This window comes from Apus apus, chromosome 1 (assembly GCF_020740795.1).
Source record: "Apus apus isolate bApuApu2 chromosome 1, bApuApu2.pri.cur, whole genome shotgun sequence".
Lineage (NCBI taxonomy): Eukaryota > Metazoa > Chordata > Aves > Apodiformes > Apodidae > Apus > Apus apus.
Window position 1 is genome coordinate 28839001 of NC_067282.1, and position 22172 is coordinate 28861172.

At 38.7% G+C, this 22172-nt stretch overlaps 1 protein-coding gene across 4 annotated transcripts in view; it reads right to left on the reverse strand.

Moving 5' to 3' along the window:
• Positions 1 to 22172, reverse strand: part of FNDC3A (fibronectin type III domain containing 3A) — a 121767-nt gene that overhangs the window by 18655 nt on the left and 80940 nt on the right. For all 4 annotated transcript variants that reach the window (XM_051634781.1, XM_051634789.1, XM_051634805.1 and 1 more), the window contains 9 exons: positions 18646 to 18803; positions 16709 to 16768; positions 14286 to 14424; positions 13627 to 13680; positions 12846 to 12970; positions 8515 to 8689; positions 7854 to 7940; positions 2176 to 2314; positions 342 to 410 (listed from right to left, as the gene is read on the reverse strand). In XM_051634781.1, the coding sequence (XP_051490741.1) occupies positions 342 to 410; positions 2176 to 2314; positions 7854 to 7940; positions 8515 to 8689; positions 12846 to 12970; positions 13627 to 13680; positions 14286 to 14424; positions 16709 to 16768; positions 18646 to 18803 (1006 nt within the window). The remainder of the gene's footprint in view (positions 1 to 341; positions 411 to 2175; positions 2315 to 7853; positions 7941 to 8514; positions 8690 to 12845; positions 12971 to 13626; positions 13681 to 14285; positions 14425 to 16708; positions 16769 to 18645; positions 18804 to 22172) is intronic.

Sequence of the window (22172 nt, forward strand, 5' to 3'; positions counted from 1 at the left end):
ACTAGTTTTTTCTTCAGCTGTCATGCACCCAACAAAGCTACAAGGCCCTGTCTCTCTGCCCTAAAATGTCTGAAATGTGCCACTTCATTTCCAAACAAGAATAGAACTAATTAATAGGTTAAACACGGAGCGTCTCTTTTGACACAGAGTCTTGTGGCATCTTCTTTCTAAGCCAGAGAAAAAGAACCTCTTGTATACAAGCATCAACACTCCTATTTTTTTAGTGGCAGCCCCTTGCAATAACTCTCCCTATCATAATACACATTTATACTCTTCCCACAGGCACACACTTGCAGAAAACAGAACACTGCTGAATGCCAACATATGCTCCTAATACCTACCATTTGTACCTTCAGACATTTCCACAACATAGTTATTTATTGCTGCTCCTCCATTGTCTTTTGGTGGATCTAGAAAAAAAAAAGCAATATACCAGCTAAGTGAGGTAAATTCAATGGTTTTGTAGCTTTTGGGGAGAATTTACAAAAGGCAAAACCAACAGCTGACTGGAGATGAGTGCTTTTTTAGATGGACAGCATCCTAGCACGCCATAGCATCCTAGTCCATGACAGCTGCAAGTCACTCAAATTCTCCACTATGTGAAACTGCCAGCTCACAACCCTACTGTGTAGTCTACAGATGAAAGGAACAAGTGAATCAGGCACCTGGGAGATGCCACAGAAAACCTTTCAGTTAGTCTGAAGTGCTGTGGAAGGCTGTCTGATTATAGTTTCAGGCACATAGACCCTAATGGTCCTGTAATTTGGACTGCAGATAGGAAAAGGTTATCACATACTGATTTGTATATAAGAGTATTTCAAAATGATTTAAGGACAGCATTTCAGAAACCTAAATATTTTAGAAGAAAACAGAAGTCAGGCGTTCTACAATGAAAACTTAATCTCTTAAATTTTTAATACATCACTAGAAATTGTGTGCACTATCCACCCTGCTACAATATTCATGTACAAGACATGTACCTGCAGACCTATCTTTGACATATAATCCTAATATTCTCTCAGAGCTGACTTAGAGAACAGCAGAATTAAAATAATGGGGACAACAAACATTTTGGACAAATACAGAGACAGCATGATACACCAACACAGAAGGGTACTGCTGCCAGATCATTACATTATGGATGTGCTGGGTGAAATGGTGTTGGCTCTTAGGAGAGCTTTACATGTCATATCACACCTAATAAATAACATTTATAAATAACACTTATATAGGACATAGCACTTTTTTGGTTGGAAGGTAACAAAGTTACTCCAAATAAAAAATAAAATTATCAGTCATTAAAAAAAACAAAGAAAGCATTACTGTTCAAAAAAATTACTATTAAAGGTCTTCTAAATAAACAGAGATTTTAGACAGTTTTTGATTTACCAAGTAGGTACATCTAGTAACTTCGTATATTATTTATCATCCATAAAAGATGAAGTGTCAGGCCCTGATGTAGCAAGGCACTCTGTGGAAGACGGAATTTGCTGAGTACTACTTATACTCTACAAGTACTTTTCTTATTATTAATGCAGAAGTATTTAACACACTATTAAACAGAAATAGGTAAGAAGTTTAAATATCTGTGACAATGAAGAAAACCTTTAACTGTTTTGTTTTCTACTAAGTACTGTGTCACCTTCTCCAATTTCACAGCATAAGGGAAAAATACCTGAGCCTAAGGAAAAGTTTCTCAAGACCCCTAATGAATAAAACCACTTATCTATCAAAATGAAAAACTTCAGAGACAGTTTGAACTTGGATCTTCTCTTTTGAAAAAAAAAAAAACAGAATTTTGTGGCATCTACTTTTTGTGCCAGAGAAACAGATCTTCTTAGTACACAAATTAACAGTACTGGTTTTCTAATTGTTGTAGTCCCCTGCAATAACACTCCCTATTACAATTTGTATATTAATTTATTTCCACAAAATTACACTATTATGCTGCCACCTGAAGGATTTTGAATCAATATTTTTATCTTAGTTCCAAAAAAATGGATCTTAATGGCTCAATTAACTGAAGTGTTACTGAAGTAAAATCTTGCCTCCTGTACACAAATATATATATAAAAAAAACCATTTATATATATGTGTGTGTGTATATATATGTGTGTGTATAAATATATAAATTACATAGGACATATTCTAAACAGAGCTGGACAACAATCTTACCCCAGGTTATTTTAAAACTCTGTGCATGAATTTTTCCTTTCACTATGGGTTTTGAAGGTACTCCAGGCTTGTCTGGACATGTAATGTATTCTACTGTCTCACTCGGACTGCTTTTCCCTTCTGAGTTATAGGCAATGACCTGTAAACATACAAAAAATATAAACAGAACAAATGCACTGGCTAGTGGTATGCTATTCACTGTTACAAGTAACATCAAATACATTTATATGCTTAGACAGATAGCTACATAACAAATTATCAAAAGAACTAAAGCTATTATAAACCTTTATTTGACATTATCATTAGTCCCATAGTTAGACAATCACTACACTGAAATTAAAAATTCCTGCAAATTACCAGGAAAAAAAACCTTAAAACCCCTCCTACTAATTGTGAGGCTGCAAAATAAATAAAAAAACCTCTAAGAAAGTCACAAATCAAAAACATCCATGTCCCCCAAATTTCAAATATTGATGTACGAAGTCAGGCTTCTACTTAGGACAATTAGGAGTTGGCTGACTATAAAAAGTAATCAGGACATGTAAATCTCAGTGACACTAATGGAATCTGTGGGTGCTCAATATAGCACAAGGCACTTTATTTCAAGTTAAGGATCTGAAAACTTGTTTTTAAAATAGTCTAAGACACTCAGAAATTAGACAGGTCTAAGAACTACTCTTTTTAATTTGAGGTGCACAATTCATTGACAACAAAATAGGACACATAAGGAAAAACTTTATAAAAGCATGGAAATGAAAGATGATGAAAAAGACATACAGCAAAGAGGCTGCTTTGAAACTTTCACTGAAGGAAATGAGAAGAATTAACGTTTTAATCGCAATTCCTTTCCCACTGAGATAAAAACATTTTTGTGTAATTAAGTAAAGAGCAAATAGTGATGCTTTACTAGCAACTAAAAAACCCTGAATAATTGGGACGAATTAAGTAACACTCTATTGTTAAGACAGTACCTTATTTTAAGGAAATACATTCAGAGATAAAGAAGTGTTTATATGGGTAAGTTTTATTAACAACAGTAATGGTGATAGAAACTCTTCAGTCCCAGGGGAAACCATGGCAGAGGTTGTCATGGAAGTTATTTACAGGCACATGAAGGACAAGAAGCTGATTATATTTATCAAGGGTAAATCATGCTTGACCAACCTGAGTGCCTTCTATGATGAAACAACTTGCTGAATAGATGAGGGGAGAGCTGTGGACATCATCTACCCTGATTTTAGTTTGACATGGTCTCCCACAAAATCCATGTAGACAAGCTGGTAAGATACAGACAGGACAGATGGACCACAAAATGGGTGTGGAAAACCTAACAGAATGCCAGGCTCAAAGGGTAGTGGTTAATGGTTCAAAGGCCAATTGGCAGCTGCTCATGAGTGGATTTCCTCAGCCATCAATACAATGTCAGACACTATTCAATAACTCTATAAATGATCTGGATGACAGGAATGAATGCAGCCTCCTCAGGTTTGCAAGTAACACCAAACTAGGAGCAGAGAGAAATATGCTGGAAGGAAGAGCCACCATACAGACAGACTTTGTCAGGCTGGAGGATTGTGTCATCAAGAACCGTCTATGTTTTGACACAGGTACATATAAAGTCTTGCACCTGGGATGGAATAATCCTAGCAGCAGTATACTCTTGGGTCTGAATAGCTAGAAAGCTCTTTTTTTTTTCTTTTTTTCAGCTCTGCTGAGAAGGACCTTGGGATCCTGTTGGGAAGCAAGCCGTATGAATCAGTAAAGCATCCTGGCAGCACCAAAGGCAAACTGTTTCATGGGCTGCATTAGCAAGAATTCAGCTAGCAAATCAAAGGACGTGATTATACCACTTTTTCAGCACTTTTGATGCCATGCCTGGAATACCATGCCCAGTTTTGGCCCTCCCAGTTTGAGAGAGACACTAGCAAACTGGTGAGTCTGGAAGAGGGCCAACATGATGATTAGAGAGTTGGAGAGGGAAGACAGGGGAAGAGAGGTTGAAGTACTTGGGTTTATTCTATCTAAGAAAAAAGAAGTTTAATTTGGGGGGATCCAATCAGAGCCTTCCAGTACCTAAAAGATAGTCACAGAAGAGGTGAAGATACTGTCTTCACAAGGATCTGTGACAACAGGACAAGTGACAGTAGGCACAAAGTGTGTCAGGGAAAATTCCAGCTGGATCTAAGAAAAGAAATAAATCACCATGAGAACAGGCTGCCCAGAGAACTGGTTGAATCTTCCTTGCTGGAAATAACTGAAGTCTCAGCTCAAGAGGGCTAAGACAGGGTTGAACTGCCTAACCTATGGCCCTGCTCTCTACACAAGTTTGATCCAGATGATCTCCAAAAGTCTCTTCCCAACCTAGACTTTCTGTGATTCTAGGAAAACTAATTGCTACTATTCTTTACTTTCTAGTGGTGTTTGCAGTTAGTTTACTATATATTTCCATTTGTTCCCAACAAAAAAGCTAAACAATCTTGACAAAGGTTTTTTGGCTTTTATACTTGTTTTAAAAATGAGCAGAATTGAAACGACAGCAGTGATGTTAGTACAGATTAAGAAAAGGAAATGTGAGCTAACATGTCTCTCAGATACTAAGTCTCCCGATACAGTTTATAAGATTAACAATCATCTGGTTGTCTTTGTGCCCTTACAAATGAAGTTAAACAGGCACAGTTAGCATTTACATATTATAATGAGGTTTCCAATGGTTATAAAGCTTCTTTCAAAAGCCTTAAGGAATATTAGTACTAATTAAGTCTTTCCCCTGTATAATAAAAATTAAATACCTGATTAACACAATATTTGTTTTGCCTTTATGCCCTCTGAATGAGTGAACAGACTTCTGTTTACTGTTTTGTTAAGAAAAATAGAGTATAAAGGTTGATTTTATTTTTTTTATTTTAATGGGAAACTTAGGATGTTCAAGGTACCTATGTATTTACTAGAAACATGTATGATGAACATATAGGATTACTTTTCAAAGGAAGACTATGATCAAGTCCTGCAAAAGCTAGTTTCAAGGTAATTAGGTGCTCTTTAGTTTAAGTTCACATGTGGCCATCACAGTTCTAGCTTGGTATAGTCTTTGGAATACACAATATATTTTAAATTTAAATACTAAATTATTTTTAAAAACCCAAGTACTCTAGGATTAATCCCCATCATTACCTTTTCTGTTTGAGAAAGTCATCATATTCAGAAGTGCAAAATATCTGCTATAATTTGAAAAGAAGTACTTACATGTTTTAGTGTTAATTCCAACCAGCCAACCAACCCCTAAACTGCTACCTTTCCTATTGTAAAGCAATGCTGTTCTTCAGTAGTTTCCAATTCTTCCTTATGAAAGGTGCTCCAGGTGTATGCAAGATAACACTTATTGACATTTTTTCCCTTGTAGACAGAAATTAGATTATTCTGACTCTGCTTCATACTGAGGGACACGTATTTAGCTTTGTTCCAAAACCCAAGCAACTGTTCAAGGGTGACTGAGAACACAGAACAGCACAGGTTGGAAGGGACCTGCAAGATCATCTGTTCCAACTTTTCAGGGAAAAGGGAGCCTAGACGAAACTATCTAGCACCCTGTTCACTTATGTCTTGAAAGCATCCAGTGATGGGAACTGCACCACATCCCTGGGGAGCTTGTTCCAGTGATTGATTTCTTTCTTACACCAAGATGAAACCTCTCCCAGTGTAACTTGCACCTATTGTCCCATGTCCTCTCCATGTGGCTTCTTGTGAAGAGAAGCCCTCCTCTTTGCAGCAGTCCTTTAAGTACTGTAAAACTGTGATGAGGTATGCCTGAGCCTTTTCTTCTCCAGGGAGAAAATACCTTGTTCCTTTAGTCTTTCCTTATAGGGCAGGTTCTCCACCCCTGTGATCATCTTCATGGCCCTCCTTTGGACCCTACCCATTCTATTTTTTTTTTGAATTGTGGGAATCAGAACTGTACACAGTACTCCAGGTGTGGCCTGACAAGAACTGAATACAAAGGGATGACCACATCTCTTATCTTTGCTAGTAATGCCCCTGCAGATGCAGCCCAGGATACAACTTGCCTTTGTTGCTGCAGTGCTGCACTGTTCATAGTCAGTTTGTCCACCAGGACCCTCAGGTCCCTTTCAGATAGGCTGCTCCTAGCCTATACTGGGCTCTTTGGTTATTCTGATTGAGGTTTAAACTTCATACTGTTCTTGCTGGCCTGTCCAGGTCTCTCTATAAGATTGCTCTCTCTTCTGATGTGTCCACCTCATCATTCAGTTTGCTGTCACCAGCAAACTCGGTGAGAGTGCTTTCAATCCCATTGTCTAGATCATTTGTGAAGATGAACAGTGTTGAGGCCTCATATCAGTCCCTCGGGGATGCTACCTATGACAGGCTGCCAGCCTGACTAGAAAACATGGATCACCACCCTCCACGTGTGACCTATTGCCAGTTGTCTACTCATCTCATGAACCACCCATCCAGTCTGTGTCTTGCCAGTTTCTCCAGAAGGCTGTAGGAAACAGTGTTGAAGGCTTTATTGAAGTCAGGTAAACAACAACCACTGCTCTTCCCAGGCCAACTAAAACTGTTACTTTACTGTAAGAAGGTGATCAGATTAGTCAGGCATAATTTGCCTTTGTAAATCTATGTTGGCTTTTTCCAATTGCCTGTTTCATTTGCCTTGTCATAGTTGCAGAGAGGACTTGTTGCATTACTTTCCTGGGGACTGAAGTAAGACTAATGGGCCTGCAGTTCCCTGGGTTCTCTTTTGGGCCCTTCTCATAGATGGGGTGACGTTTGCCCTCTGCCAGTCATCAGGGATATCCTCCCATCAGTTTTCAAATATTATAGACAGTAGCCTTGCAAATATATCAGCCCCTTCTCTTAACATCCTGGAGTGGCTTCTGTCCTGGCCCATAGATTGATGTGAGTTGAGCCCTTGAAAGATGCCACAGCCCAGCCCTTCCTACACCACATGTGCTGTCACAGCTACTCGATGCTGTGATCTGGGGTCCAGTTATGCTGGTAAAGACAGAGGCAAAGAAGGTTTTGAGGCCCTCTGCCTTACTGGCATTATTACCAACTTATTTCCCTGCCCTGTTTAGCAATGGGCTACGTACCACTCCCCTGTGCTTCTGCTTACTGCTCACATATCTGAAGAACCCTTTCTTGTTCTTGACATCTTTGGCGAATTTCAGTTCTAGCTGATCCTCAGCCTTCCTGACTGCATCTCTGCATGTCCTAGCAAGGTTCTTGTAGTCCTCAATGGCTATTTGGCAACTTCTTTTTTGCGTTTAACCACACCCAAAAGCTCACTGTTAATCCGTTGTTAAGACGGACTTCATCCTGAGCTAACATGTTCAGCCTTTAAGACTTAGGAGAATGCACTCAGCACCACAGTAATAAGAATGATTTACTAATTTGAATCAAGAAATATGTTTTCTTGATCAAAGTTGCTCCTTACCCCAGCACTTTCAGATGTGTTTAGAGTCTGTCATGCAGAGATATTTATTCCTTCTGCAGAGATGATTAATGAAGTAGGTGTTCAGCCAATAGTTTAAAGATATTGAAATTTTAAGAAACTGACATCAAATTTGGCTTTCCTTATAAAAGGCCCTCCCCACTTAGGAGTCAATCTCAAGCTACTCTGGTGCAAAAAAACCCACCCAAATATATGAAAAAAATCTTACCCTAAATTTGTATTTTGTACTACGCCTCAAATTCTTCACCGTGTGGGTAAGATCGTCACCATCATATTTTGGCTTGAAACCATATCCCTGTAGAATTAAACGGGATTACTTGAAACCTTATATTTGCAGACCAGATCATGTAACATACTTCATACAAATAACTGTTTCTGATCACAACTGTTATGCTCCTATTACAAAGTAGAAGGGGCACCTTCATCGTGTAAACACAGGATATTTTTTAGAGGGGAAAATTAATTAACTATTTTCATATCAGAAGAGGGTAAAAGAACAGTAAAGAAAAACATACGCAGTGTCAACAGAAATGATACCTAATACTTTCAAAGGGTGGAACATGACTAATTTTAAACTAAAGGTTGTTAGGCTGAAATGACATCGAGGGGGGCCACACTGCATGATGCAATTACTTTGATCCAGCTCTTATAAGGTTTAACAACACTACTAACAATTAATGACACAATAAAAAGGAGAAAGCTATGTGGCTTGGTCACAGCAATGACAAGTCATTAGCTTAATTTCAGAAAATACAGTTCCTTGTAGAATACTCTAGCAAAAGCAATGATTGTTGTACTTCATACAATAATGTATCAAACACACACATTAAATTATTCTTTCATATTGGGAATAAGTATTCTAAACTTACTGAGTTCTCATCCTCCATCTCTAATATATACGAGATTCCTTCATCCGATGGTGTTCCTGAGGGTTTTGTCCACTGTAGGGATAGCCAAGTAACTCCAGCATTAATCAGCAAAGGACTTGCTGGTGTGGTTGGGGCAGTGCCTGAGGTATGATACAGGACTTCTTCACTAAAACCACTGTTTAAAACAGACAGTATGTAAACTAACTAGACACAATAATAAATATCTCCACACACATAATTCTTACTAAACACAGGTCTGATCGTTTCTTGGACATGTGCACAACTGGAAACTGCACGCTGGTACATGCAGACAACTGAACTTGCCCATCAGTCTGTCAGTAACAAAATATCTGAACAAGGTTAACATGTTCATAATTCAAAAAATACATAATTACAGTGTTTTGCTAGCCAAAACATTTTGCTTTTTCATATTAAGTCATTATTCTAAACCAATAATGTACTACATGCGAGAATGTACTAATAACACAGTGTCTTTCCTATTCAAAATGAAAACATGAAGACATACAAGTATATATGGAAAGATCTAAAAAAACTGTTGCTACCCAGGCAGCAACCATGTCCCTCGAGTATACTCTGAAGTACTTGTTTCCCAAGTGATTATGACAAGAATAGAATAATAGCCTCATTCAATGTTAAGTTACTTTAAGTGTTGCCAATATGGAAGTTGTATTGCAGAGCAAACGAAACAGAGTGCACACCAGCAAATCTCCTAACACAACTGTTAACCTTATCTGATGATGCCTAGATATGCCTTGAAGTGAAAATACATGCAAGCTCCATAAAAAGACCTACTGTGAATCAGAGGGGTGCAAAAGTCAGTAAAAGGGTATTACACTTGCACAAATGGTCTGACATGTATCCAACTAGACTCTAAAAACCATCCACCTCTTCTCAGCTGGCATTTATTTAGAGACTTGCTGCTTCTACAACAGATCTAAAGAAACACCTACAGGCTTAAGAGCTACCCCAGTTTTTTAATGGTATGAAACTAATGTAAAAGATGTAATTTCAATCTAAAAGCTAGGCATTACCCCAGCGAACATCAGAGAGCCCTGAAAACAAAATTCTCTGTATGGCTAAACAACAGTGTCAGTTAAAGATCTCATGTGTCAGAACCTGACTTTCCTGAAAAATCTCAGTATCATACCTCAACTTCCTCTCTCACCCCACCTTACGCTACAATAACACACACGTTGTAAATTTCATTCTGCTCTAAAGTCTTTTTGTCATTAAAAAAAAAAAAATAAAACCCCTGACCTTACAGACAACACCTTATCAAGGGTGTTGACAGCACCCAAAGCAGACATAGTCTGCGTGGACATGCAGGCTGTGAAAGAGATTGTGAAGCAAGAAGTGAAAAAGTGCAAAATATCTTAAATCTGGGGGAAATGGTACTTTTTTTCTTACAAAAAGCCACAGGCCAAGAAAATCCCTGAAGTGAAGCTAGTTCACTAGCTAGAAAACTTGTGTGCTCCTTAAAACAAGAATTCACTGAAGAAAAAAAAAAAATCAGTATAAGGAAAATTTGCTTCATCCTGGCTTGAACCAGGACATACATACAATATATCTACTAAAAAAATATCAACTTTATATAGGAAGGCTAGAGAAATAATGGAGAGGCTAGACAGATACTAAGCCTATCCCTATTCACAACTATTGAAGGAGTCACCTTTCACCTTACACAGGTGAAAAAACCTCACACTTGAAAAGTATTTAATCTCTTTACTTGGTTGAACTCCTGCAAAATACACTGAAATTAAGTAAGAGAGCTCCAGTGATACCCACATTTGAATTATTCTTAAACAGTTCACCTAGGAGTACAATCATCCTATCTATCTTTTAAACAGATTTTATTTTTCCAGTTTTCTTTAGCCACTGTTTCATGTGTGGTTAGAATTAAACTTACAAATATGAGTAACCCAAAGATAAAATACCTGTTCTTGTGGATAAAATAATTGAGACAAAAGTCTGTCTCCAGATGCCTAAGGTTCTCAACATTCTTTGTAGGGAATAAACAGACACTCTCCCCTAATAAATATTACTTCAAGAGACTTCTTAATTAAATAATACCATAAAGACAATAAAGTGCTTCTTCACAAGGCTATGAAATATCTATTTAATAATCTATTTGGCGTAATTAGTTTCAGAATGGTACTTAACTGATCAGTGTCTTTTACCAGCTTACACTGCAGGCACCTATAAAATGTGCAGGTATTCCTAGAGGGCACATTTCCATGCAGATGTAAAAGGGGAAGAGAGCCGGAGCATGGGACCCTGCCTAACTGCCAGCTCACTCCCTGTCTTCAGTTTTTTGAACAGTTCCAACTAAATCTCATCAAGACTAAGTCCAGAAGTGACTCAGAGTATAATTCATTCCAGAAACATCATCCAGAAGGCAGTAACATAACAAAGACTCTGTTGGAGTAGTCCAGAAGCCCTTCTAGCCCACTATAGTGTCCTCTGACAGTCATCCAAAGCAAGTACCTAAGGAAAGATACAGGAACAGGCACTATATACAACACATTCCCTAAGTACTCTCCAAAGTCTCCCATCACACACCTTAGGTCTCCTAAGCCAGCTGTAGTTGTCACATACTTCCATAGTCTGCAGAAGATTTCTTCTGCCCAGCATGAAATACAACCTCAGATCTGGCTCACTATTCTTTACGCTGTCCTCCAACACTGTCCATGTAGGCATTGTTCCCTCAAGCACCTTCTTGTGCCAGCTGAAGGACACACAACACACATCCTCTATTTCATGCTATAAAAAAACCACTCTGGTGAACTGCAACACAAGGCTCGCAATATTTCAAAAACTGAAGTAAAAAAAAGAAAAAAGGAAAAAGGAAATAGCAACTTTAGGCCAACAGCCAGAGAAGGCCTGTGTTCATGTCACATAGGGCCGAAAGGTTCAAGTGCTACTAGGTACTGTGGACACTGGCAGTCTGCTCTACAGATGATAAGCCCTGGCAGTGTGACTACTAGGTAGGTTTATTTGCTTTGCCTAAAGACCAAGAAACATCCCCAAGAACTAATTCACCCTGTAGTGCAAGCATCACTTGAGAAACCAGTAATTCTGGGGATTTTTTAAGTTCTTTTATATTATCTACTGAAGTCAGAACGACTTAATTCCAAAATTCAAACCAAAGTCTGGTGCTCTGTAACTTTTGAAAAAGTAAGAACCCCATATCCTAAACATTCATATTAAGTTCCAGGACTTCCAAAGAACTAAGTTATATAGTAATATTCTATTCTGTTCACTTCCCAGGAGTAACAGGACAAAACAAAGAGCACAATACAGGTACACCTACAGGTGCAGCTGGGTTCTGCCCCACTTATTTTCTGCTCCAGCAGAGTTACTGACAATGTCTTTACACTGTCATCACTAAAACTCTTAATTTAAAGAGGGCTGATAACCCCTGGAAAATTCTACACTAGCTTCAGGAACTACCTTAGATCTAGCACTATGTCAAACCTCCTTGGAACCAAGAGCAGCAGAGAGAACAGGAAGAGATACCCTCTGGTCAGCACTGCAGCAGCACAAGCACTGCAGCATATAAACCATTCAGTTCTCGCCTCTGGCTGAGCTGCTTATCTTTTAGCATGATCCCCAGCATTTTAGAAGAAGTGCTTATTACATCAGCCACCAAAGCCACAATTAGGCTGAATGCGTGACTGTCTACAATGCAGTGCTTTCCAAAAAATTCTATTACAAGTACAAGCAGTAGAAAACACATCCACGGTAGCAACTTCAGTGGTCAGCACAGGTCTACAAAGACTGAAGCTAAAAACAAGCACAGCCTGAACTAATTTCATGTGAGAGCAGCCAGGCTGCCTGTGTCATGCTTGTGTTCCCATTCTAGGGGCATCATGTACAAATGTCTGAGCAGGCTGTTCAGGAAATGAGGCTAAGTTTGGCAGAAGTACCTGTACTATCTGCTTCTAAGGGGCTGAGATCTTGTATCATTTCTATGGTAAATATGCAGGTATGTAGTGGGTGCTGGACAAAATGCATTATGCTGGGAATCACAGAACAGCTGAGGTTGGAGAGGATCTCTGCTGGTCACCCCATGGTTCATAGTGCACAGATAATCTGCAAATCAAATAATCTAGTCACATACTATGAATTAACTATGCAGTTGGACTAGACAATCGCTGTAGGTCCCTTCCAAATGAATTATTCTATATTCCATTTCATTCCAGTTTGACAAGAGACTTGTTTCTTTAAATGCCATTATATGTCTTTCCTAAACAAGCACACACATGCACATATATGCAGTCCATATTTATGTATATAATAATAGTATTTACCTCATTCCCATGTCATTTTTGGCTGCTAGTCTAAAGGTGTACCCCATTGCTGGTGATAGTTTAGTAATCCTATACTGCTTCTGTTGGCCATAATAACACTGGCAAAACTCTCCATTTCCTTTTCCCTAAAAAGGAATTAAATTAACCACATTATTCACCCTATTATATATGCGTCCATCAATTAAAGTAACACACAAATGTGAAGTAAACTCATTCTTTGAAATGAAACATAACTCAAGAATCTCCCATATAGTGAGGTAGTAAGGTATACATTTAGTAGGTAGTAGTATGTATATAACTTTGTATATATATTGAATTATATTTTTTGCATTTTTCCTTCTTTTCCATTTCTGAGCTCCATAGGATGGCAAGAAAAAGCCACAAAGCCTCTGCAGCTCAGTCATCTCAGGGTAGCACTCCAGGTAGGAACTGCAAGATGCTTGTAAGGGCATAGCAGATCCACACTCTTTGTACAAAAGAAAGATTGTTACAGGAAAATGATCCTTCAATGTCAGCACTTGAGACAATGATTGGACTACAGGTAAAAAAGACACTACGAAGAATGGCAGAATCATGCAATTAGGAATTTCCAATTATTTTATGTTCCCCAAGAAAATATGTGGGCAATAATCATGTTTTCATAATTGCTTCAGAAATTATGTTATTTCTCACATGCCTTTGGACAGAAGTAATAATTTTGATCCAACTTCACGTGCAGTTACATAAAGCTACTTTGAAAAAAAGAAGAAAAATTAAAAGTAAAATAGAATAACTTGCTTACTTCATCCCATTCTAAAAGGTAACTGTGGATTTTAGAACCATTATCACAAGATGCCTGCAATAGGAAAAGAAGAAAATTAGAGCTCTAACTGGTTACAAGACCACTTAAGGGAAAAAAAGCATGTATGGGACAAATCAGTGAAGGGCAAATGATGCTCCCCTTATATGACTGTTTCACTTGCCAAGACAGTCCTAGTTCAGTCTCCATTCAGTGAATGCTTGTATCATGGTTTTAGTTTTGTTTTGTAATTTAGACCTTGAAAAAGTATTCTGGCAGCAGTGTAAACTGCTACAGAATTTTTCTAACCAGCTAGACTGCAAGTGTCATTAAATTTGTCTTTCCAGACTGCTTAATTTGCTTTGCACAAATAGGCTGAATTGGTTCCACAGTATGGCAGGAGACTGGAACTCAAACCAGCTTCTCCCGTGAGAGCTCAGTAACTTTATCTACAAAGGCTCCTTACTTCTCTGGTAATCTCTCTTTTTACTGAAGTTCATATTTAACTCTTTATGCATACTGTACTGTTCAGTCATGGAACTGTAATTGAAACCAGTATGTTTGATAGAAAATTTCCATTTCAATGAACATTTACTGAGAAACCTGAAATAATTCTGAAGAGTTTAAAATATTTATTTTAAAGCTTTTAAAACAATTCATACCTTCCACTGCAGAGTAAGAGAATTTTTGGTCCGATTAGTTATCCTGGGCAGATTTGGAGTATCAGGTTCACAACTTATTGTGGTAAAACTCTCTGCTTCTGAAGGGCTTCCCTTTACACAGTTGCATTCTACTTGGACTCTAAAGTGGAAAACAGCCAATGACATTTTGCTTCAAAATCTGTACATACAATTTTCAAAGAAAATTGAGTATTCAGAACTAAGTTTACTACCTTGCTATCTCATTATTAAAATATCACTGTTAGAAATAAGTAACTGGTGGAAACACCTTGGTTAACAGAAGTAATGCAAAAGAAGAATCCTTTACTTTGACTGTACATAATTACCATCAGTCAGCTATAATCTCACAATTACATTTGAAATATGCCCATTACTTGCTGTGCTTTGGTTGGGAAATAATGGTAACATCTAGACATTAACTGATACTATGAATAATTCTTCTGCAAGTGCTTTCATCAAATGAGCATGATGAAATGGTTCATACATTTTCAGAGCACCTTCCTACACTCCTTCAAGACCATACTGAGTCAGATCACTCTGTCCTTTCCTTTAGGAAGGGTATGAATTAACTCTCCCTGTACTTCAGAAGAGTGAATTCTTGCTTTTGTCTCAAAGAGAAATGGCTTATTTTTCTAATAGCTTTTCTCCAAAATTAAATACAGGATTATTATCTGGCTTCCCCATGTGTTCTCCCTCCTGCCCCATATCTACTGTGTAGCTGTGCCTCATCTCCTTGCTTGGAGATGCACATAACATTCTTTTGACTTACCCGTTCCTTTGAAAGAAAACAAACAAATAAACAAAACCAAACCAAATCCCTCCACACTTTCCTCTGATCACTGGTATGTCCTCATATGTTCTTGTTGCATGAACAGCAAGTCACAGAAAATTTGGATTTGTAGATTTTATGAACAGGGAGAGGGAGACATTTGAACAGTGACTAGTGCAGCACACAGTTCTTTGTGCTTGCATCCAGTTGCAAATAAGTGATTTGTGACTTATCTTCATCATTCAGGCTTCTTGGTCTTCCTTGATATTGGGCCGTGTTCACACTGACAGAATTCTGTTTAACTCCTAGTTCAGCGAGAGCTTACATGGCTAAGTCATCTACTACCACACATTCTCTACAACCAGAATTAAGCAAGAATCTGAATGTAGTCTGATAAAAAAGGACTTAGGAAAAAAATCATTGGCTCTAAACCTTATGCTCCACGCATTTTCAACTTAAACATTGTTGGGTGAAGTGCATAAACACGACTGAAATAGGAACAAAACCACAGGGAAACACTTGCATATTAAAAGCTTTGAGTCAATTTATCATCCTTCTCCTGAATCCATGCTGCAGGCCATAAAGTGGCCCAAATTAAATGAGGTGTGTGATGAAGAACAGATCAAATCCCTTTTGCTTCCTGTTTGGCAACCTGGAAAATAGCCTGAAAACAGCAGTAGGACGTACAGACCTCCTCACACCAAGGACCAGGTATGTAACTCTACCACTTCAGCAAATGCTAATCAAGAGACATACACTACGTGGAAAGAAGCACAAGGTTTCTGACTCTGTTCCTTACTCAAACCATACTCAGACTTCTGTTCCTTGTGCTTCCTACTGGCTGCCTCTAAACTGGTTCCTTGGTCAGTACACAGGAGTCTTGGGGTTCTCTACACAGTCAAGAGAGGCAAATTCCTCACATGCTGCATATTCAGCCACTTCTAAAGTTGCACCCTCCACTGGCAATTACTTCTTGAAAAGGGATAATTTTAAGGTGGTCATCCTTTCTGCCTTCACTATGTTATGTATTTATACACTGCTGTATTCATACTTTTTTGGTTTTTTAAACCAAGAAATAAGAAAACGCTCCAAGATGTAAAAAAAAGAAGGGAAGAACACCTAACTACATCTTCCCAATCCTATGCTATTTCCTCAGCAGGACATCGTGAAGCTGCAAATTTCAGCTAGTAGGGTAGAATTACACTGAGCTAGGGGCTTACTAAATATAGTAATGCATAAGGGCTCAGATTCACTGGTCTGCTGGAGCAAAGTGAAAGCAACTTGACCTTTGGGTGGCCAGCACTGAGCATGTATGTTCCTGTGCAAGTACATCCCTCTGCTGCTTCTGGGAAACATGAGGAAGAAAGGAGCACCTGTGCCTGGCTCAAAGGACAGAATGTCACTGTTCTGGCATGACGTGAGAAGTAAAGAGCATGGATGCTGGATGAGGGTGGAACAATCTTCTGTTTTCCAAAATGGATTGAGTAGTCAGCTAAGCCAAAAATGTTGATTTGTGACTCAAAGAAGGGTGAGATATGGGTAGAGAGTCTCTTAAGACTTATGAAAATACACAGATACAATGAAACTTTTAAAAACATCTCCACTGAATTCAATGAATAGAGAAGGAAATACTCACTTTGCATGGTAATCAGTTGCTGGCCTGAGATCATTTACAGTAACTTTATTTTCTTCTCCACTGGAAAGAGATATTATTTAAGAGACTGCTTCAGAATCCCATACGTTTATAAAAAGACATAGATCATCTAACCCATTCACCTAACACTCCTAAGAAATATATTTGCTAAGTTTGTTTCTGTGCTTCTGTTGCTAAATATAGTAAACTGAAAAGGCATTTATCTTTGAATTTTAGGGGCTTATAGAATCATAGAATCATTAAGGTTGGAAGGGTCCTCAAAGATCATTAAGTTCCAATCCCTCTGCCATGAGCAGGGAACCCTACCACTAGATCAGGTTGCACAAAACCTTGTCCAACCTGGCCTTAAAAACTTCCAGGGATGGGGCACCAACAACCTCCCTGGGCAACCCATTCCAGTTCCTCACCACCCTTATAGTGAAGAATTTCTTCCTAATATTTAATAAATCTCCCCTCTCTCAGTTTAAAACCATTACCCCTTGTCCTATCACTATCTTCTCTGCTGAAAAGCCCCTCCCCAGCTTTCCTGTAGGCCCCTTTCAAGTACTGAAAGGTGCTCTAAGGTCTCCCCGGAGCCTTCTCTTCTCCAGGCTGAACAGCCCCAACTCTCAGCCTGTCTTCATAGCAGAGGTGCTCCAGGCCTTGGATCATCTTGGTGACCCTTCTCTGGACCCTCTCCAACAGGTCTATATCTTTCTTGTGCTGAGGGCACCAGAACTGTACACAGTACTCCAGGTGGGGTCTCACCAGAGCAGAGCAGAGGGGCAGAATCACCTCCCTGGCCCTGCTGGCTACACTTCTTTAGATGCAGCCCAGGATGCAGTTGCTCTCTGGGCTCCAGCACACACTGGCAGCTCATGCTGAGCTTCTCATCTACTAGCACCACATTTCTGTTGTTTTGCCCTGGTGGTTTTGTGTTTATGCTTTGTTTTTGTTGTTGTTGTTGTTTGGGTTTTTTTTTTTTGTCAGTTTGTTGTTTGCTTGTTTTCTGAAGAATTATTTTTTTCTTTACTCAGTGAGATCAGCTGCATGTATATACATATATTTTGTTACACAAAAAATATCACGGTACTGGGGCCTTTAGAAGATGAATTTGGCCTTGGAAAAATGACTATCTAAAACTGCCAATGACTGTTTGTATCTACTTGTGAGAGCCCAGTAAACAGAAAAGACACCTCAGTGGTTTCTATTAGTCTGCTTTTACTGACATCAGCTTATGTTAGCAAAGCTCATTTCCTCTCCTCTAGCTTCCAGGGCAGGGATATCCAACTTGTGACTCATGAACTGCTCCTGCGAAATCCATGGAAGGTGACTTAAGATAAACTAGCTAAATACAAATATTTATAGTTATTACAAAGCTCTATAACCTTAATGGTAAGTTTAATTGTTCTATTTCTCCAAGTTGCAAAAACCTAGTTGAAAACCATTGTGTTAGGAATTAAACAATGGAAGAGTTTTGTTTGTTTTGCTGCTGCTAGAATTGTGTGAATCTACTTACTTTATTTCATATTGTAAGACTGTCACCTCCCGAGGGCATTCTCAGGGAAGGAAGGGACAACCTTAGGGAGCAGAAGCATCTGCTCAAGTAAACAACTACAAATACAATTTGTATTTCTCACTATTTGTATATCTCGCTGCTTGAGAATCCCCTGTTTTCAGTGTAGCTGGTTGAAATACAGCTAAGTGGTATTAAAACATGCTTCCAGTATCTGAGAACAAAGTCTTTAAATTCTAATTGATAGCAGACATTTCTGTAATAAAATAGAACCGATTCTATTGAAAAGACAGTTTGTTTCAAAAGAGAAGTTACACAAAACTGCTAAAAATTTCTATCTCCAGAAAACTTGAAGATTTTTAATATGGTTTGAAGCTACATAATTCAATGCAGCAACAATTAACTAAAAATAATTAACACCTACACATATACAGTTTTGTACTTTCCATCTTTTCCAGTACTTGAAATCATCACTTCGTAAGTATAAACCTCTGGTGGGTCGTTCTTGTCAGTGTCTTCTCCAGCATCACTGGATGGAGGGGACCACATAAGTAGTGCTGTTCTTGCCTGAATGTCTGATACCTGCAGAAACACAACTTTTGAGACCTCTGCCATTCAAATGCTGTTGTATATAAATGCTGTTTGGCCACGAAGAACCAAATAAAAGAGAAGAAAATAAAATATCATAAGCACATCAGAGTATTTATACCTATATAATAGCTACTAATTAGTTTTTACAGCTGAAATCAAGCTGGGAATGTAAGAAATGTAACGAGAAAATGGCAATCCTAGGCCACAGGGCTGACTGCAAAGAAACTTCTAAGTAATGCATGCCACCTAGTGGGCTACATCAAATTGAACAGTCTGTGAAGCAGAAGAAACAGCAAGCACATATTGACATGTGAAATCAGTGATTTCGTTAAATGACAACCTTTCAGGCCTTTTTTCTTTAGCATTATGATTTTTTTTAATACCCTCATGCCAACTCGGTTTGCATACGAGATATATAGAAGCTCAGGAATTTCTCAAGAATGACCTACACTACTGCAACAGGTACATACAATAACTTTGCTTTGGCCATTGAATTATGACTGTGACAAGTAGACTCTCCCACTAAATTAGAACCTATTTTGCTAACTACCTCAGCATTATTTTATTTATCAGGATATTAAAAGGAATAGAACTACCTGAGGCTCTAACCTAGTACTCTGTAAGTGGACAAAATATTAGAACATATCTTGTAACGAATACATTTGAGCTCACGTACTTTAGAATGAAGACATGCTGCAAAGGTCTATGTACATATATATACACACATATATCTCTCTCTCTATATATATGGGCAATACCCTAAAGAATTCCTGTGTTGGTGCCTGCCTGCACAGCCCACCCTTTTCAGGAAGACAAGATAACAGGTGGTGTGATAGAAATATGAGCATTAAGAGTGGGTGCCAATTCAACACCTCCACCTGTCTGAGAAGCCAACAGACTCATTGTACTAAAGGTGGCCACCCTTGGGTGGATTAAATGGTAACCAGGGAATCACAGAGAGACTTCTGAAATGAAAAAGGAAGCAGCTGTGGAAGTATAAAAGCAGCATGAAAATTCCTAACAGGGATAAAAGATGCTGGGGTGGAACAGAGCAATGATGAAACACGGCCTGACAGTATGAGAAACTGCCCTGCCACCATTGCTGCATCCCCACCCAGGCCTGATGGATGCTGTGAGGAGCTTCATCCAGCTGGTGTGACAGCAGTTTGGGGTGCAGCAGGCAGGGACCCACAGCTCAGCTGGATGCATGGCAGGGAGCTTTCTCAATGGCCTGTGGATTAGCAGATTGCAGGGAACAAGAGATTTTGGGGAATAACACAGCTACATGCAAAGCTGAAGCACCCACACCCCCCAAAGGAGACATGCAGTTAGGGGCACCCACACTCCAAAGAGCGGGTGCTGCCTGAAGCAAGGGGCTGGGGATGCTCACACCTTTGTAGGTGAGTCCACAGGTGCATGCACGTGATGACAAATTTTTAGGATCTGTTCTAGAAGGAAGTCTAGAAAATTGTGGGTGTTATTACTATGGTACATCTGCTATTGTGGTTTCCATGTTGCACCCACCTACTATGTCCAATAATTTTGTAAAAGAATTGAAAGCACATTTTGTTATATGAAATTACTAGTTTTACAATATGACTGTAATATATACCTATTTGGGGAATAATTGCTTTTGAAAATCTACTACCAGAGTATCAGAATCAAAATGCTGTCTTCACAACTGGTGTTCTTAAATTGCTGTAATGAACTGAACTAAAATCCTGAATGCGTCAACTTCAAGAATGAAGCAGAGAGGAGACTTACTGATAACAGACAAACAGAAAGGAGGAAAAAATCATACAAGATGAGCCTTAATGACTTGGAAATAATATCATTAAGCCCTTGTATGCTAACAGGACTGTGTATCTCATCCTGAAAGGGATCAAATGCTACTAAGACTACCCACTGAAGTTCTTGGAAACACAACGCTAAGTTTGTAAGAGAAATTATACCATAATCTTGATGTGGTCCCAAACTACACTAATCACAACCACCTCAGTACAATTCTAACATTTCTGGAAGTCTTTAGAGCTGTGGGAAGCATCTGGGATGGTAAAAATTCCCCCCCAAACAATTTTAATCCCTCCCTCCCTTGTTGCAGAAGGTGGCAGTGGATACTGAAGGAAAGAAGTGTAAATTCCTGAAGGACCTACTATGCTCCAGGACTAGTAGGTCCACTGTAAGATGATCTATCCCCATGCTTAGCTACCTTAACACTTGACATTTTTACCTAATGTCCAGGCAATATCTCACTTACTACCAGCTAAGCTTAGTAGTCCTAGCCACCATGGAGCTGAACGTTAGATTCTTCCTTTCTGCAGTTGTTACCTACTTGAAAACTGTTAGCATATGTGTCTAGCCTCACTTACCCAAATCTCTCATCATTCTCACTGTTCTCTTGATCTCCTGCTGTTTTCTTATCTTAAGTGCTTTGTCTGCACATGACACCTGAAACTTTACTAATGCCAAACTGCCTTATACACTTGATGAACTACACTTCTCTTCATAGTCTATCTTCTTTTACCCCAGAGAAATAATGCAGTTGGTATGAGTGAAAGGTGGCATTACATCTCACTGGAACATTAAAAGATTAGAGGTTTCAACTGTTCAGTACAGAGAGAGCAGAAGAGTAGGAGGGAGATCAAAGACAACATCACAGACTACAGAGTAATCGACAACTCACAGGACTTTGACTCGTAACATGAAACCTAGAGTGTTAGTGGAAACCATTATATACCAACAAGTGTAAACTGAAGAGGGTGAAACATTCTTTAAGTCTCTGACAGGATGAAAAATTGTTATCCTGAGTTACTCCCCCAGGGCAGTATTTGTTGGCCAACTCACATAAACCTTCCATAAGTCTTCTAAAACAACAGATGACAACTGTTAACACAGTAACCGTAACACAATGAAGCCATATTATGTACCAAGCTAAAACAGAGATGTGGGTTATTCTGGTTGATTTACTTTGTGTAAACAGGGTATGTGACTAAAGAATATTCTGAAGAGCTGAAGCTTTACTGTGGCCAATTTAACAAAAGTGTAAAAGCAACAGTCAGAAAAAATTGAACATGACCAGAAATGCAAAGGGAAGAGTACTCACAGAAGCTGGGAATTAAGGAAATCCTTATAGTACATAAAAAGCTGTAATGTATAAAAACTAGGTAAACTCTCTATACACATGCATGCATATCCATATGAGGAAAAGGAAAGAATATGTTAAGAGAATAAGCTGCAATTGACCAGAACTTATAGGAGAAGTTACAGGAGTCAATGGAACAAAAGCAGGTAACAGGATTAAAGACAGAAGGATGTTAAAAAAAAGAAAAAAGAGCTGTCAGGAAATCTGTAAGTAAGGCA